At 39.2% G+C, this 19,229-nt stretch overlaps 1 protein-coding gene across 3 annotated transcripts in view; it reads left to right on the top strand.

Annotated features, from left to right (window-relative positions):
• The window catches only part of Rrp42 (exosome complex component Rrp42), a 94,034-nt gene extending 75,032 nt beyond the window's left edge, over nucleotides 1-19,002 (top strand). For 2 of the 3 annotated variants that reach the window (XM_067777038.1, XM_067777037.1), the window contains one exon: nucleotides 10,325-15,572. In XM_067777038.1, the coding sequence (XP_067633139.1) occupies nucleotides 10,325-11,691 (1,367 nt within the window). In that variant the 3' untranslated portion in view covers nucleotides 11,692-15,572. Of the gene's footprint in view, nucleotides 1-10,324; nucleotides 15,573-18,683 lie in introns of those variants that run through there. The other variant, XM_067777041.1, reaches the window with a different exon arrangement.
• The last annotated feature ends 227 nt before the right edge of the window (nucleotides 19,003-19,229 follow it).

The following is a 19,229-nucleotide window of genomic DNA, read 5'->3' as shown; positions in this document are numbered from 1 at the left end:
GAGGCAACACCCATAAACTGTAGCGAGTGATTGTCATTATAAACAAACACCTTTGGCGAGTAACCCAGTCCACTTGTCTTTGCCGACGCGCGTAGTCTATTTGAGTTTAATAAAATATAAATTTGTAATATTGTAATTCGATTTATTAGTGTATATTTCGTTCTTGTAAATAAACGTAATTAAAATATATTAAAATTGAAGGTCTTTACCTACGGGCTTAACAGTGGCGACGAGGAACTAACGTTTTCACGCGAAACAACATAGAAATTAGGCGAAGCCCTAGCGCTCCATCGAAGACATGCATACGTAAAAGGCAAATTGTGCAACGTTGCCAAATTTCAGTGCAGTTAGATATTTTCACTGCAGTTCGGCATATACATGCACATTTGACTAAAACTCAACAGTTACGTTTTTTTTGTCTGCGAAAAAAAATGTTCGTGTTTGCGTGACATGATAAACTAAACCGTTTCACAATATATATGTTTTTATAACGCGCTAAATTAACAGTTGCGTACAATATATCTTCGGTTCTTAAACTAAATCTAAAGACATACGCAAATTTAAAAACGCATGTCATCATGACGGCACTTGAGCAAGTGGTCTCAAAAATTCTTGTTCAGCAGCAACAAGCAGCTAAAAGGCAACAGGAAAGCATCGATAAGTTAACTAGAATCATCCAAGCTCAAGAAAATCTGTCGAGGACTTCGCAACAGTCCACACCAGCTGGTCAACAAGAAACCTTTATGGAGGTCATAGCAAAGAGCATTCAGGAGTTTAGATACGATCCAGACTCGAACCAAATTTTCACAAGTTGGTATAGCCGCTACGAGGAATAATTCACCACGAATGCGCAATCGTTATCGGACGCTCAAAAGACGAGTATACTCCTACGTAAACTGAGTCTACCCGTATACGAACGCTATGCAGATTTTATCTTACCCAGAAAACCGAAAGAGCTAAGCTTTAGTGACACGGTAAAGCAACTTACATCATTATTTGACAGGCAAGAATCACTGTTTAGCATGCGCTACAAGTGTTTACAGAACACGATGGACGACAGCGAAGATTTTGTGACGTACTCCAGTCGCGTAACAAGCTACCTGAAAACTTTATACACGGGAAAATCAGCAACGCAGAATTGAAAAGCCTCATATTTATAATCGGGCTACGATCACCTACAAAAACGGACATACGCAGTAAGTTACTTCCTATAATAGATTCCAATCCTGCTATTTCTCTCGAGCAGCTTGTAAAAGAAGCTCAGCGTTTTCAAGAGCTGAAAAAAGACGTACAACTAGTCGAGAACAACAATGCTAGCACAGTAAACGCAGTGTCATCGTACAAAAAGAACCAGACTGAAAACAGGTCAAAAACAACAACATATCCGCGCAATGCAAATCAGCAACACTCAAAACTGGCAGTGCGGAGAGTTGCATTTCGTCAAAAATTGCAACTACGCAAAACACAGGTGCAAAGATTGTGGCAAAATTGGCCACAAAGATGGGTACTGTATATGCTGCAACTCGCAACTAAACAGAAATACCCATCGTGGATCAAAAATTCGGGATTCAGGTACTTCTCGTTCACACACACAAAAGAAAAATTCTCGTGCCAGTACTAAAGTAATAGCAGCGACAGCGAGCGTAAATTGCATACACAATCATATATGCCCCAACGAAAATATATTACAGTTAAAATAATGTCAAGTAAACTGAAATTACAATTTGACACAGCAGCCGATATCACAATAATATCGAGAGCAAATTGGGAAAAGCTTGGCAGGCCCAAACTACAAAAATCCAGCCGTATTGCATCGTGTGCATTGAAACAACAGATTCCCATCATAGGCGAATTTACGTCAGCGATACAACACAAAGACGTCTCACACACAAGTAATATTTTCGTATCTAACCTTTAAAACTTAAAGGTGTTCGGAATCGACTTGATCAACAAATTTGGTTATTGGGACAGGCCCATACAATCAGTCTGTAACACAGTCACAGCAGCATCAAATACGCATGAAGCTTGTAAAAGTAATAAAGACGAACTTTTCATAGCCATTAGTAAGCAGTTTCCAATGGTACTACATAAATCTACGGGTCATTGCACAAAATTCAAGGTAAAGTTGGAAGTTAGAGAAAACTCAACCGCAGTATTCAAGCCAAAACGTCCAGTTCCGTATGCTGCACTATCAGCGGTAGAACAAGAGTTAAACCGGTTGCAAGAAGCTGGCATCATGCCAATAACACACTCAGAATGGGCAGCACCGATAGTTGTGGTACGTAAACCTAATAAAGAAATTCGCATTTATGCAGATTATTCCACAGGTTTGAACGATTGCATGGAGCCAAATCTATATCCGTTACCACACGCCGATGAAATTTTTGCAAAAATGTCACAATGCAAATTTTTCAGTAAAATTGATCTCCCTGACGCATATCTATAGTTCGAGGTGGAAAAATTTGAATTGAAGATATTCGGAACATGCCACAACCTAAAAATGTTTCGGAGCTACGGTCATTTTTAGGAGCAGTAAACTATTACGGGAAATTCATCCCTCGTATGAGTCAACTACGCCATCCATTTGATGAGCTCCTCAAAAATGACGTTAAATGCAATTGGAACAGCAATTGTCAAAAAGCTTTTGTCGAGTTCAAAACAATTCTACAGTCAAATTTATTGCTTACTCATTACGACCCTGCATTGCCAATAGTTGTAGCAGCTGATGCATCTACAATCGGAATAGGTGCGCAAATTTTACATAAAATGGCAAACGGAGTAAACAAAGTAGGTTATCACATCTCACGTATGCTCACGCCGACCAAACAAAAATATAGCCAGATCGAAAAAGGAGCCTTAGCGTTAGTCTACGCTTGTACAAAATTTCATAGAAAGATCTATGGTCGCAAATTCACGCTTTTAACAGATCACAAACCGCTACTTACAATTTTCGGTTCAAAAAAGGGAGTTCCAACGCATACAGCAAATCGTTTACAACGATGGGCATTGGTTTTGATGAGTTACGATTTCAACATTCAGTATGTAAAAACAACAGAATTTGGAAATGTGGACGTACTTTCACGCCTCATAAGCATACAAAAGAAGGACGACGAAGAATTTGTAATGGCGCAATTATCGGTCGAAAACGAAATTTCAACGGTATTACAAGAAAACATCAAAACACTTCCAGTAACTTTTAGCATGATTCGAGCTGAAACAAAATCCGACAAAACGTTAAAAAAAGTCAACGAATACGTACAACAAGGCTCGCCTACTTTAGTAAAAGACATGCCAATTGAGCTACAAATATTTTACAATAGTAAAGAATCATTAAGCAGCATAAATTTGTGCATGATTTGTCTATTTATTTGATTAAATATGACTTTCCGTTGAGGGACGAAAGTGGAACGCACTCAGGCCAAAGTGCAGTGCTCTAATTGTAATGAGCTTTCCCACCTACATTGTGTTGGTATGCAACAGTCTGACTTAGCGTACCTGTTGAGTTCAAATACCCCATTCCTGTGCGATGAGTGTAAAGCTGTGCGCCGTTGTTCTCTTCGATCTCCGCTTAAAAATAATACAACAAGTAATGAGCGCCAATGCAACCAAAACATTGACAAGCAATCTCTTGCGTTGTTGATCGATGAGCTCGCTGAAGTTAAAGCTCTTAATTCTAATATTCTGTGTGTGGTTAAAGCTGTGAGAGAAGATAATGAATTTCTTTGCAATAAAGTTGAGACTCTTCAAACTGAAATCATTGAATTGCGCTCTATGCTTGCTGAAAATAAATCGATTGTGTCGCATTTGCTATCTGAATTCAGTGAAGTGCGTGGTATTGTTAGGGTCCCTTTGGCCAAAGAGAAAGAGAGTGGAAAGGAAATAATTGTGTCTGAGGGTAATGGCGTACTCAGTGCAGTCAATACTTCTTATTCTGCAGCTGAGACAGCTTCTGTTCCAACAACAACTATGCCATACACCTTCGTTGCTGCTTTGTCAACTAGTGTAGTTAATAATACTTCCTCTTCTTATACCTCTTCTTCTGCTTCTACTCGCCAAAAAACAATGCTGCCGTCCCCTCATGTTGCTGCTCCCGCTACTGGTACTCCGACTGCGGCGCCAGTGTTTCCAACCCATATAAGTGCAACTAATTTAGATGAACCATCTGCAGTTGCTGATAACCAAAGTGATTGGAACACTGTGCGCAAAAAAAGAGGTCTAATAAAAGCAAAAATAAGTCCTCTGGTTCTAGTACAGCACATTCTTCCCAAAGCGATTTAAATTCAAATCTGTTGCAAAATTCTGGTAACAATGCTGATCCCAGGGCAAATATCAACGTTAGCCCCCCAAAAAATGCAAACGCTCGAAAATTAATTAACCCTTAGTTATTGGGTCCAGCTTCAGTAATAAGTTACGAGCTGTTGTCAGAAGAAAATGGCTCCATATATCTCCCTTTTCTATTTCAGCAACAGCTGACTAGGTAAAAAAATATATTGCTATATATACTGTTATCGAAAAAAACTCCATTATTTGCAGTAGTCTTAGCAAGAAAGGTGTGGATCCGAGCTCTTTGAGACACCTTAATTTCAAGTTAGGCGTTAATGCCAACTCATATGCGATGCTGTTGCGGCCCGATTGTTGTGCGCCCGTTTAAATTCAAGCCAAAAAACGACGAAATCCAACCGATGTCCGACGGCAATCGGTTGGGTTAGATGGAGGAAATAATCACCTAAAATTATATATGCAGAATATGGCTGGTGTTAGAACAAAACCCCAGCTGGTGCGGCTATTTAGCTCCCATGAAGAATATGATGTTTTCGTCTTCATTGAGACGTGCCTAAATGAAAACTTTTTCAGCGAGGAATATTTTGATCCTATGTTATACAATGTTTTTCGCAAAGATAGAAATTCAAACCTTACTGGTTGTGCACGAGGTGATGGAGTGGAGTTCTCATTGCGGTACATTCCAAACATCATGCTTCTGAAATCATACTGGAAAATAATATTGCGCTACTTGACCAGCTATGTGTATGCATTCGAGGCTCATCAGACCCTGTTTTTGTTTGCGCTTCATATATACCGCCCAATAGTAGCCACGACTTATACACTGCACATGTCGATAATATTACGTCAAAGTTGGTGGTGATTTTAACAATCACGTACAGATATTAATCAGGAAGATCATGTACAGATATTAAATAAATCTAACTAGTTCAATTATATTTGTTCAATATTTAATTCAAAAGCAATATAAAAATTTTCACATCAAAAAATAACATGAAATATAAAAACTTGAAGCTCGATTTTTAAAGAAAAATTAAAGTTTTAACAATAACAAGTATTTCATAACAACGTGTAGTAAATCCCTACACTACTCCCCTCTTCCAAATTGTTCCATATTTAACAAATTAAATGTAACTCTTTTTGTTTTATCCAGACAACTATATTTACTCGCATCCAAATATGCAGGTTTAATTCTGTCTATAGAAATATTCATGAATTTATTATAATAATTAATTTTGAACCACTTTGGTGTTTTCTCTATTACCTCAAATTGTCCTTCGTATGGCTCCTGTAAACCGGTTCTCTTTCTATCAACTCTAACTAATACAAACTTGCAATCATTTAAATCTTTTGGAACATAAACTAGTGAATTTTTATGATGAGATATGTTTGATGCACAATTCTTAAAATTTTGTTTTAATTTTAACAGAACATCAGATGAGTCAAAGTTATTTTCAGATCGAACTACCATTTGCGAAGGAATTCTTAGATTTTCCCCATATACTATCAATTTAACAGGATCTAAACGTCTTGGCCTACAAAAAGGTAATATTCCATTCGTTATAATATGATGAACTGTCGAATGATTAACCTTTTTATTATAATCTGGCTCAGAAGTTAAAGAAGGAAAATTTTTTAAAAGTTTTGTATATTGATTTTCAACTGAAAATAATTTAGGCAATGAAATATTGCAAAACCCGGATATAGCATCTACAGATAAACTAGTTAGAGGATCTATTAATTTCTTATTCTTTACTTCTATTAAAAGTCCATATTTTTCTAAAAAATCTGCACCTATGATCGGTTTTGAAATATCTGCAATAATACAAATGGAAATTCTCGACGGAGTCCCAAATTAAGTTTTAATAATTTTTTTCCATAAGCCGAAATCATGCTGCCATTAGCAGCCGTTAAAATAATATCTAAAGATTTTTTGTAAATTTTGAATTTAGATGAAGGAAGAACTGAAATCTCAGCACCTCTATCTATTAAGAATTTTAGCTTGCTTTCTTTATCTAATACAAACAAGCGACGTGTTGAAAAATTCAAAATGCTGTTGTTAGTCGCTGCAACAACAGCGCTGTCTAGTTTGTTTGACTAGGACCATTTTTCTGGAAAGCACACGGTTCTTCACATTTACGAGCTTTACTGCCGAAACGGTAATGATACTTACATAACCAGTTTTGAGACTTTGATCTACCTCGCGACTGAGAATTCCTGCGAAAACTAAAATTCCGCCGTTTTAGACGTGACTGTCTGTCATTAATTTGTGTTTTAATCTCGTTAATATCTAATTGTAAATGATTAAAACTTTCACATATTTTTGTTGTGGCCTTCGCTAAATTCTCTACAATTTTTCCCAATTCATCAATATTAATCGAAGATGTAACAACTCTATTTCTAACTGCACAAATTTCATTACCACTGGTTATCTCCCAAATTTTATCTGGCAGTTGCAAAAGTTCATTAATATTATTTAAATTAGCACTAGTCAATGCAACATAAAGATTTTTTGGAAGTTTACGTAACCAAAGATTTTTAAGGAAATTTGAATCGATAGTATTACCTGCTAGTTGGTCAAGGGTCCTATAATATTCAGAAGGTTTCCGATCACCTATCTCAGTATCTGATAAAATTTTATCCAATCTTCTCTGTTCGCTTAAGGAGTGCCTATCAATAAGAGTTTTCTTTAAATTGTCATATTTTCCACTTTCAGGTGGATTTTGAATAACATCTAATACATTTGCAATAATGTCTTGTGGCAAGGCAGTTATTACAAACTCGTATTTAGTCAAATCTCTAGTTATACCTTTTGTAGCAAATTGCGTCTCAGCATGTACGAACCATCCTTCTGGACAGTTCGACCAAAATTGCGGTAATTTTACCGAAGTGGCACAAATTTCATTCCTATCGTAAGGATTGCGTATATTTTCTCACGAGAACTCACATGGATCCTCTATATCTATAAGAGACCTGTTTTGTCTATCTCCCGCGCCCGTTTCACGCGGAGAATGAAACATTTTGAAAAAGGTTCACAAAAAAAAAAAAATTAACAATAATCCTATAAAAAAAATTTTAATTATATAGTCAATATATCTACTTATCCTTCGTGAATTTTAATTGTTACACGTTTAGTAGTTGGTGTGGATATGTTGAAACGTTGCAGCTGAATGGCTGCATAAATATCTCTCAACAGCTTGATGTGCAATATAAACGTTAGTGGATGATGTAGTTGGTTTTATTTTCATTGGTTGCACATTGATGGTAACGTTTTTGTAGTGACATTGAAGTGTTTCTTGATATCAATTTGGGACGTCATCCAGTTGGTATATTTATTTAACGTTCTTTTTGTGCCAGAAGCTAGTGGTGTGTTAGTGTGTTATGGCTAATTGGTATATCTCTCCAGTCGTTTTCGATTTGTTGCTTGTTTAGGTTCTTTCACTGCTTAGTGTTGCTTGTAGTTGAAAATTCTTGAAAATATTCCTTAAGTACGGAAAGCTCCAGTATGCTTATGTTGCTTGTGAACAAAGATTTTCTATATCCCACATCACCCAAAGGCTCCTGGTAGGGTCGCCAAATTTAACAATCACGTACAGATATTAATCAGGAAGATCATGTACAGATATTAAATAAATCTAACTAGTTCAATTATATTTGTTCAATATTTAATTCAAAAGCAATATAAAAATTTTCACATCAAAAAATAACATGAAATATAAAAACTTGAAACTCGATTTTTAAAGAAAAATTAAAGTTTTAGCAATAACAAGTATTTCATAACAACGTGTAGTAAATCCCTACAGTGATCATCTCTGCGTGCTGGGTGATTTTAATCTGGGTAATGTTAAATGGTCACAGACTCTATCAAACTCGGCTTTAATAGCATGTGAGGTCATTGGCTCCAGTGAAATATATTTAATAGATAGTTTTTTAAGTATTGATATTAAATGAATTAATCGTTTTTCTAATAGACTAGGTCGTACTTTGGATTTGATATTTTTATCTAATAATCTAAATTTTTCACTTTTTGAATGTATTTCTCCTATTAAAAAATTTGAAAAATAAATTTTTCCGTAAATTTAAAAGAACTCAAAATTCAACGTTTTTCGACTTGTATAAAGAGTATGATAAGAAATTCGCGTGTCTGGATAAATTCTTACACAGAAATTATATTTTAAATTTTGAAGAAAACATTAAATCTAACCCAAGATCATTTTGGAACTTTGTCAACTTGAAGAAATCAGTTTCGAATATTCCGTCCTCTCTTTTTCTTGCTGAAAAAGCTGTCGATACTCCGGAGGACGCTGCAAATCTTTTTGCTGAATACTTTATGAACAATTTCACTTCTGATTCTGTCAATCAGGATAATATTACTTTTAATATTCAGGCTTCTATTGACTTCGGTAATGTAGTACTGTCTAAGGAAGATGTTCTTAATGGGCTTATTCGGCTTAAGACGTCGAGTACCGATATCGATGGGTTGTCTGGAATTTTGTTTAAACAATGTGATTCCCTAGTCTATCCACTGTTGTTAATTTTTAATAATTCGTTATCTACAGGTACTTTTATTGATGCGGGGAAATTAGCATTCATTACACCTATTTTCAAGAGCGGCAAAAAAAATGATATTACTAATTATAGGCCTATTTCAAAACTTTCCACCATTGCGAAGCTCTTTGAATATATCATCCAAGATAAATTACGTTTCTGTGTTAAGAATTTTGTGTGTCCAGAGCAGCATGGATTTTTTCCAGGACGTTCAACTGTGTCTAATTTGACTATTTTCTCGGATGACTGCCTCGCAGCTTTTCAGGCAGGATATCAGGTTGACGCTGTGTATACTGACTTTTCCAAGGCATTCGATCGGGTCTCCCATGTTATTTTGATAAAAAAGTTAGCCTGTTTGGGCTTTAACTCAGTATTTTTGAGTTGGATTGAATCCTACTTATTTAATCGTCATTGCATGGTTGTAGTTGATGGTGTTAGGTCTCATCCATTCGTTGCTTCCTCCGGTGTTACACAAGGTAGTATCCTGGGTCCACTGTTTTTTGTCATGTTTATTAATGATATTCGCTCTTGCTTCTCTAAAGTTAGATTCTTGCTGTATGCAGATGGCCTTAAGATATACTTGCCTATTCATAGCCTTCATGATGCGGTATTGTTGCAAGAAGCTTTGGATAAACTTAGTAACTGGTGTAATAATAATCGGTTATCACTTAACCTAAAAAAGTGCTTTCAAATAACTTTTTCGAAGCGTGTCAACTTGATTGATACCGTGTATCAAATATCAGACTCGCCCCTGTTGCGTGTTAGTGAAATTAAGGACTTGGGAGTAATATTTGACTCGAAGTTGTCGTTTTCAAGTCATATTAATGTGTGCATTGCTAAGTCGTATGCCATGCTAGCTTTTGTTAGGCGTCATAGCTTGAATTTCAGTGACCCGTATACGCTAAAGCTTTTATATTCCGCGTTTGTGCGATCCAAACTTGAGTACGCTTGTTTTATCTGGTCTCCGTATTATTCCTGCCATGTTGAAGGATTGAACGAATCCAAAAAGTATTCGTACACTTTGCATTACGCAGTCTGCGCTTCTCGGATCCTATCCCGACTTATAAAGCTCGTTGCTTATTGATTAACTTAAAATCATTGCAGGACAGGAGGACAATTTTATCGCTGTCGTTCGTTTTCGATTTGTTACGTGGGTTGTTGACTGTCCTGTGCTCTTGGAGAGGATTTTCATTAATATACGGGCTAGAGCTCTTCGTGCTTCTGAGTTTTTTCATATTGGTGTTCTTAGGGCTCTTTATGCGCGGAATGCTCCAATTACTAGAGCCTTAATTGAGTTGAATAGAATTTCTAAATTTTGTGGGATAGATTTTTCTTGTTCGAAAGATGGCTTTCTGAGTATTTTAAATACTTTTTATAAGTAAGGTAATTTATATTAATATTGTTAACTACTTTACACTTTTATAATTAGCCTATAAGATTCTTTTTTAATTGGCTTAAATAAATAAATAAATAAATGATTGCGTCATGTTCCTAGACAGACTCGTAATCCCATTTAAATTTCAACAACGTATCCTGAAACAACTGCATAAAGGACACCAAGGAAGTAGACGTATGAAATCCCTTGCACGTTCGTACGTTTACTGGCCAAAAATTGATGAACATATCGAAAATTTTGTCAGAAATTGTCAAAACTGTGCTGGCGTATCAAAATCGTCAACAAAAGCAACACTAAGCTCATGGCCAATAGCCGAAGCACCATTAGAGCGAGTACGTGTCGACATTGCAGGACCAGTACGTGGAATAATACTTTCCATCATATTAGAGGCATACTCTAAATGGCCGGAAGTGGCGCAATCAACAACAATTTCATCAAAAGAAATTCTTAAGCACTTGCACGAATTTATAAGTCGATATGGACAACCAAAAACATTAGTTTCTGATAATGGTACACAGTTCACCAGCGCTATTTTCAAACAATATTGTGAGGGGATAGGTATTAGCCAAATCTTCAGTCCAGCATATCATCCGCAATCGAATGGACAAGCGGAACGCTTCTTAGACACTATAAAGACAGCTTTGAACAAAGCGTACGATGAATACAACACAGATGATAACTTTAACCTATTTACATTTTTATCGCAATATCGCGATACACCAAATGGAAATACACCTGACGGGACACTTCCCAAGGCCGTCGGTTCTATGTACCGGAGCGACTCGGAATTTTTCCCGACCAAGGACTGCCATTTCAGTGTAACCCCATTTAATTTGTTGCGTCCATCCCACAAATTGTCATCCTCCCAGCAGATCCTTGCAGCGGGACTGCTCCATATTCTCTTGCTCCGGGAAGGTATCGAACCCAATCCGGGTCCGTCTTCTGACCCTGGTCCTGAGAAATGGTTTTGCTGCATCTACCGGAAAAGAATCTTTTTAGGACGGTCATACTCTTGTCAGTGTGTCTCGTGTAATGGATGGTTGCATCGGACAGGTTGTTCTGGGCTAGACCCCAAAACCAGACGTCCACGTAACTTCTATAAATCTTTTGTGGCACCTTCCTGTTCACGTCCTATGACGTCCCGTAGTCTGCGCCTTAGCGCCCCCCGCTACCTTCCAGCAGCCCCGCTGCTCAGCAAGCCACAACAAGTACCCGCTGTTGCTCGCGCCCCACGGCGCCACCAACTCACACGGCTGCTCCCACTCATACCTACAATCTCCGTAGTAGAGTCGGGAGCAACGCCGAGCATCAGCCCCTGCCCCGTCTTCTTCCCCCTCTTTTCCAGCAGGTCAGGGAAACAGACTCTTAGTCCCTACCTCCTTTTGCACCGTTTGCCAGCACAGAATATATACTTTTGCGACATCCGCCCAATGCAGCTCCTGCCATGGACGGTGCCACTTTCCTAGATGTTCTGGTCTCCGCGACGGCAACCCCCCGACGGGATTAATTGCGCCATGTTGCCAGGCCGCATACCCAAATACACCGGGTACCCCAATGCCTACCCAAGGACGTCTAGTCCCAGGGCCTCAACAGCAACCGCGTTCTGGCCTTCCACAACCCAGGCGTAGTCACACGTCACTTACTCCCAGAGTGACGACCTCACCCCCTATGCCCTTAAGAATTCTGCAGTTAAACTGTATTGGATTAACTGGGAAGATCACGGAGATAGTCGACTTAATGAAGCGGCACAACATCCGCATTGCTGCGATTCAAGAGACTAAACTCACAACAACATCTGCATTGCAGACCTGTTCTGGTTATAATGTCCACAGAAAAGATCGCGAGAGCGAAAATGGAGACGGCCTCCCATTTATCATACACCACACTGTGCAATGTCATATATTTGATCCAGACATCGACCGCAGGGACAGTATCTTGGAACGTCAAGGATTATCTGTACGGTCGGGCGATGCAAATCTGGAAATCATCAACATCTACATCCCTCCTGTCACCTGTTGCCCCAGTGGATACCGCCCTGATATCAGTGGCGTACTCACTGGAAACAATCGCACTATCTTAGGCGATTTCAATGCCCATCACGATCTATGGCATTCAAACTTGCGAGTGGACAGTAGGGGTGAGATGTTAGCGGATCAGAAGAAACGACGGTCTGCACTATAAACGGAGACGCCCCCACACGTATGGTAGGAAGCTGTCACAGTTCGCCGGATATTTCAATCGTGAGCGCAGAACTCGTAAACTGCGTTAACTGGCAGCCGATGGTAACATTGGCATCCGACCACCTGCCTATACTTATTTCGCTCGAGCGTCCCGCCGACTTCATCGTCGCAGAAAAACGCACTTTCATTAACTTTAAAAAAGGAAAGTGGGACGACTACAAATCCTTTACAGACAACCACTTTGCTGCCTTCCCTATCCCAACTGGTGCCCGCCAAAGGGAGCGTGCTTTACGCAAGGTCATTGAATCCGCCTCGGCTCGTTTCATTCCCGAAATTTGGCCCCACTTCCCGGCAGAGGCTGCAAGTTTAGCGAGAGAACATGACCTTATAAGACAGCTCGATCCCGGCGACCCCCAAATAAGGGATATAAACCAACGCATCAGATTGCTTGTGGATGAACACAAGCGGGCGAAATGGGAGGAGCACCTAAGCGGTTGTAACCTCTCTGCCGGTGTAGGTAAACTTTGGTCCACTGTAAAGTCCCTATCGAATCCGTCTAGACACAATGACAAAGTTTCCATCGCCTTCGGCGACAAAGTGCTGCTGGATGCGAAAAATTGCGCGAGCGCTTTCTGCCGACAATACATAATTCATTCTACGGTCGACAAAAATAGACGGAGGGCCAACAGACACGCACGTAAACATAAGTTCAGCGCATCACCAATTACCATCACCGCCAAAGAGGTTGAGGATGCCATCGGTCATGCTAAACCGTCCAAAGCAGTGGGCCAGACGGCATAGCCATGCCGATGCTTAAAAGCCTTGGGAAAGAGGGTTTCAAATATTTAGCACATGTCTTCAACCTGTCTCTTTCCACCTTTCTCATACCCGAAAAATGGAAAATGGCCAAGGTGGTCCCGCTACTAAAGCCTGAGAAACTAGCTAACATAGGAGAGTCATATCGCCGGATATCTCTGCTATCGCCAGTAGCGAAGACGCTTGACGCTTTGCTCCCCCACTTCAAAGCAAATTTGCAGCTAGCCTGTCATCAGCATGGCTTTAGAAAACTCCATAGCACCACCACCGCGCTAAATTCCATTAGCACCCAGATAAATTGTGGTTTAAATCAGAAGCCCCACCATAGAAAAGTACTCGTAGCGCTAGTTCTATCAAAAGCTTTTGATACGGTCAACCATGGCACGTTACTGCAAGACTTGGAAGGGTCTACCCTTCCCCCATGTCTTAAAAGGTGGACCGCAAATTATCTGAGTGGTGGGCAGGCATCGGTGCAATTCAGAAACGAAATATCAAAGGTAAGAAGAATTAAACAAGGGGTGCCTCAGGGTGGTGTCCTATCCCCACTTTTGTTTAATTTTTACATATCAAAACTACCTTCGCCACCAGGAGTTACTATCGTTTCTTACGCCAATGACTGCACAATAATGGCCACAGGCCCGGGCCCAAAGATCGATGAGCTTTTGCAACAGAATAAAAGGCTACCTCCCTGATCTCTCCAGTTTTTTCGCCACTCGAAACCTGGCATTATCACCGACTAAATCATCCGCGACCCTATTTACAACTTGGACGTCCCAAATGTCGACCATTTTGAACATCCACGTCGATGGCACTACGCTACAGACTGTTCTACACGCCAAAATCTTGGGTGTGACATTTGATCAGGATCTACATTTTGGTGAGCACGTAGCCGCAATTGTTCCGAAAATCCAGTGCCGTGATAAAATCCTCAAATCCCTTGCTGGCAGTACTTGGGGAAAAGACAAAGAAACGCTCATTACCACATACAAAGCAATTGGCCAGCCGTTTGCGTGCTACGCGTCCTCTATATGGTCGCCAAGCCTAAAAACTACCCACTGCGCTCAGAACCGCCACGGGCTGTCTTCTTATGTCCACAGAAAACCATATTCATAATGAGGCGAGAATACTCCCCATCAGGGAGAGAAATGAGATGCTAACCAAATAGTTCCTGTTGAATACCCAGAAACCTGGGCATCCCAACAGACATCTGATTGATGAGCCAGCACCGCCTAGGGACTTAAGGAGTCATCTCCGTAAGCATTTTGAGGAAATACGGCACCTGAGAACTCAGCCGTATGAAGCAAAAAAACACAAGCAGGTCCTTGGTGAACTCCACAAACAGGCGTCGGACCTTTATGCCGGGAATTGCCCGGTGAATCCAGTACTCGGGGAACAGTACCCAAAACTTGCGGAAGAGGAACGCATACTCCCCAGGGAAACGCGAGTCACTCTGGCTCAACTTCGTTCTGGATACTGTAACAGGTTAAACTCTTACATATCCAGAATCAACCCCGACATACAAAATGTATGCCCCGCTTGCAATGTGTCCCCACATGACACCAACCATCTCTTTAGCTGTAACGTGGAACCAACGCCTCTAACACCCCTTTCATTATGGTCCACCCCTGTCGAAACAGCAAGTTTCCTTGGACTCCCGTTAGAGCATATTGATGACAATTTGTGATCGGTCGCAGCTATTGGGTGGGGCGAAACATTGCTACAACAACAACAACAACAACACCTGACGGGAAGTCGCCCGCAGAACATTTTATTGGAAGAAAGTTATTGACACCCCTCGATCTCCTCAAAAATCATAAACAATTGTCACGAAATAAAAACACCATCATGGAAAGCGCATATAACAGAAAACATGGCGCGTTACCACGAATATTCGAAAAAGGCGACAAAGTATTTGTAAAGACGTATCGCAGTAACAAGCAATACTGGTCACCAGGCGAAGTAATAGAAAGAGTTGGCAAGGTAGTTTACAATGTCCTACTGCAAACATCACGACGTAAGGATTTAATTCGCTCGCAACTAAATCAACTTCGAAAACGATTCACTGAAGCACAAGATCCAGAAGTTAGTGAAGACATTGAGCCTTTGCACAATGTTGCTTCGCCCCAGCAACAACATATCGCTGGACCTCAGGTAGAAGATGAACAACGTCCAGCGCTTCGAAGATCTTAAAGAATGCGTAGACGACCACAACGTTTTCTCTAACAGAAGGGAATGTTGGGTATTGGCACATTATATGCACTGTGGCAACACCCATAAACTGTAGCGAGTGATTGTCATTATAAACAAACACCTTTGGCGAGTAACCCAGTCCACTTGTCTCTGCCGGCGCACGTAGTCTATTTGAGTTTAATAAAATATAAATTTGTAATATTTTAATTCGATTTATTAATGTATATTTCGTTCTTGTAAATAAACGTAATTAAAATATATTAAAATTGAAGGTCTTTACCTACGGACCTAACACAGATAATGGAAGCATATTCCAATATAGGTCTTACTAACGATAAAAAAAAAAGTTTTAGTGACATAGGGGTCATTGAATTCCTTTGGCCACCTTTTTACGAAAGCCAAAGTCCCTCCAACCCTATTCACACACGATTCGATATGTAATTTGAAGTCCAGGTTAGTGTCCATTATAACGCCAAGATCAGTAAAGTTTGTGACTTGCTTAATGATATACCCGCCTATCAAGTACAGATGGGATTTAAAAGATTTCCTCGTAAAACACATACACTTGCACTTCGGTAAGTTTAGTGACATGAGGTTCACATCACACCATTCAACTAGGTTATTCAGATCCGATTGAAGAAGTGTCCTATCTTCAGGTGAGCAAATGGGCGCATAACCAGTTTGACATCATCAGCTTACATCAGCGGCTTGCAATTCGAAACATTTGGGAGGTCATTAATGAAGAGCAGGAACAACACTGGACCAGGTGGCTGCCCTGGGGAACTCCAGAAGATACATTGATGAATTCAGACAAGCAATTGTTAAACACAACGGTTTGCTTTCTTCCTTCCAATTAGAAGAAACCCAAGAGAGAATCAGGGATGGAAAACCGAACGGATCGAGTTTTAGTAGGAGTAAGGAATGGGAAACTTTATCAAACGCCTTACTGAAATCAGTGTAAATGACATCCACTTCGTAGTTCGTCCTCAAGTTGTTGGATACAAGGGTTGTGAACTCGAGCAAGTTGGACACAGTAGACTTACCCTTGCAAAAGCTATGTTGTGACAGGTTCAGTGCTGAAGATACTGTAAAAACCAGTTGCTTTGTGACAATTGATTCAAATAGTTTTGGAATAGCACAAAGTTTGGCTATTCCTCTATAGTTTGTGACACAAGATCTACTCCCACTTTTATAAAGTGGTGTTATAAATGACTCCTTCCACTTCTTAGGGAATATCCCTTGCCTCAAAGAGGCATTAAATAAGCAGGTTAGGGGTTGACAAAGCAATTTAGCGCAAGTTCTTAACACTACAGATGGTATTTCATCAAGTCCACTGGAGTAGGAAATTTTCAGACTTTCCAGTTGCCTTAATACATCATCTGTAGGAATATATGGGATTACTACTGAGTTAAGCGAATGTAACATATATTGATAATCCGCCAGAGAGGAGTCAGGGATAGTCAAATAATTAGATTTAAAAAATTCGGCATGCATATTAGTAATCTCGAGGTCATTACTAGAAATATGATGAAGTATTGTATTGTATTGTATAGTATTTTATTAAACATTTTCCAGATGCATACTTATTAACCTAAGATTACAATATTACATTAAATAATTTCAAATTACTATGCAGCATAGGAAAAGTATATGGCATTTTTTATATTAAAGTTTAACATAGTTCTAAATGCCAGTCCTAGCTTTGGTATATTGTTTTGTGTGGGGTGTACAAAAATAAAAATTTCATAAAGAGTTTAAGTTATACATTAAATTAAATCATCAAAGATATGAAAGAGAGTCAATACTAAATATTTGCAGCTTCCTAAGGTATGTACGGCTTATAGGGTCATCCTCAGCATCGTTTCTAATTCAAAGTGATTATAACCAAAAAGATACAGCTTAACTTCTTTTTTAAATAAGTTGACATTTCTTATTACCTGTACAGTGGCAGGAAGGGAGTTGAAAAATTTGCACGACGTGTATGTGTAAAAACTTCTAAAGTGCGACGTCCTAGTATGCGGAATTTGTACCATCGGAAGTAGATTTCTTCGTAAGTTGTAGACTTCCGAAGGAAAGCTTTCCAGGCAGCCACACCGTATAAAGAATGTTTTTAAAACTTTGTAAAGATAGACATGTCGACACGGAAATATATCTAGTTTCCTAAAATATGGCATAGAGTGTGACCTATAGTTTGCACTACAGATTCGCCTTATAACCCCCTTTTGAATTGTTACCACTGCTGACAGCTTATTAGCCGAAGCGCCGCCCCAGCATGTGATACCATATTGCAGTTTAGATTGAAATATTCCGTAGTAAACTGTTTTTAAAGTGGATATTGAACATAACTTTTTCAGACGATAAAAGTGACGAGTGGTATATAGAAAGTATTTTTTTAGAGCATTAATGTGCTCAGACCAACTCAGCGGTTGTCTATTATAATTCCTAGGTACTTGAAATTCTCAACAACTTCAACCCTGAAGCAGCTCTCACTACAGTTTCTATTACAATCAAAAGATCTCATCGCGTCACTTTGAGTGCACGCTATTTGGTGCATGTTAAAGCGAGAGCACACTGCGGAGTGAAATATGACATCATAACTTGGTTGTTCTTTGAGAACATGACTGAAATACATAAGTCTAGTTTTACTACTTACAATCAGTTTGTGTGAAGCGAACCAGGTTCGTAACAAATGTATATCATGGTTAATGTCACATATTAATTCAAAGTAATTCGGTGTACTGTACGCAATTGCAAGATCGTCTGCAAAGGCAGTGGCCTTGCCTCTCAATGGAAGCTTAAATATTGAATTAATATAGACCAAGAACAATATTGGACCAAGAACTGAGCCTTGGGGAACGCCCAGATTAACAAGCTATAAGCTACTGTAGCTACATTCTACTTTAACTTTTTGTGTTCTTCCCGATATATACGATTTAAGCCACTTATGCATAACACCGCGGAATCCTGCACTATATAGTTTATCCAATAGTACACCCCTATCGACCATATCAAAAGCTTTTGTTATGTCCACAAAGAGACCAGCACAACTTTTTTCATCCAGAGCTTTGTAGACGTTGGTGCAAAAATCTAGCAAAGCGTCTTCTGTTGAAAGGTCAGAACGAAAGCCAAACTGCATGGAGCTAAAAAAGCTCGCTTTATTTAGAAAATTTACAATTCTGGTTTTAACAGCCTTTTCAAAAACTTTAGATATGGCCGAGAGTAGTGAAATAGGTCTGTAATTATTAACATCTCTTTTATCCCCTTTTTTCAAGATCGGAATTACAATCGCAGTGCAGGTATTGTGTTGGTATTGTGTTGTTTTAAATGCAAAGGCTTCAATCACAAAGCGGCGGACTGCAAGGAAAAGGAAGTATGCACAAAATGCTTGGGTGCATTAACTGCATAAGAGCAAACAAGGAGCTGAATCTAGGACTTGACGAAAACCATGATACTCTGGATAGAACTTGTCCCGTATCCCAACAAAAGCTAGATGCAAGGAAAAGGAAAGTTGTTTATTAGCAACCAAAGAAAATCCTTACTGCAGCGCAAAAGTCAAAATATTATTTACATCGAGATAGTAATATATACAACTTGGAATGCATTTATCTTAATATTAGTAAAGTATAGCAAATAAAATCGAGCTGGAACGTCTTATTGAAATAAGAAGACCAAGTATTGTGTTATGTACGGAAACGTGTACAACATAACATATCTTGGATTCTGAACTTAGTATTCCGAGCTACAAATGCATTCGTTGTGACTCTCAAAGTAGGCATACTGGCGGTGTTGTCATGTACATATGTGTATGAAAATATACA

This window comes from Eurosta solidaginis, chromosome 3 (assembly GCF_040869045.1).
Source record: "Eurosta solidaginis isolate ZX-2024a chromosome 3, ASM4086904v1, whole genome shotgun sequence".
NCBI classification, from domain to species: domain Eukaryota; kingdom Metazoa; phylum Arthropoda; class Insecta; order Diptera; family Tephritidae; genus Eurosta; species Eurosta solidaginis.
Note: the sequence above shows the minus strand (reverse complement) of the source record. Positions and strands in the feature narration are given on the sequence as shown.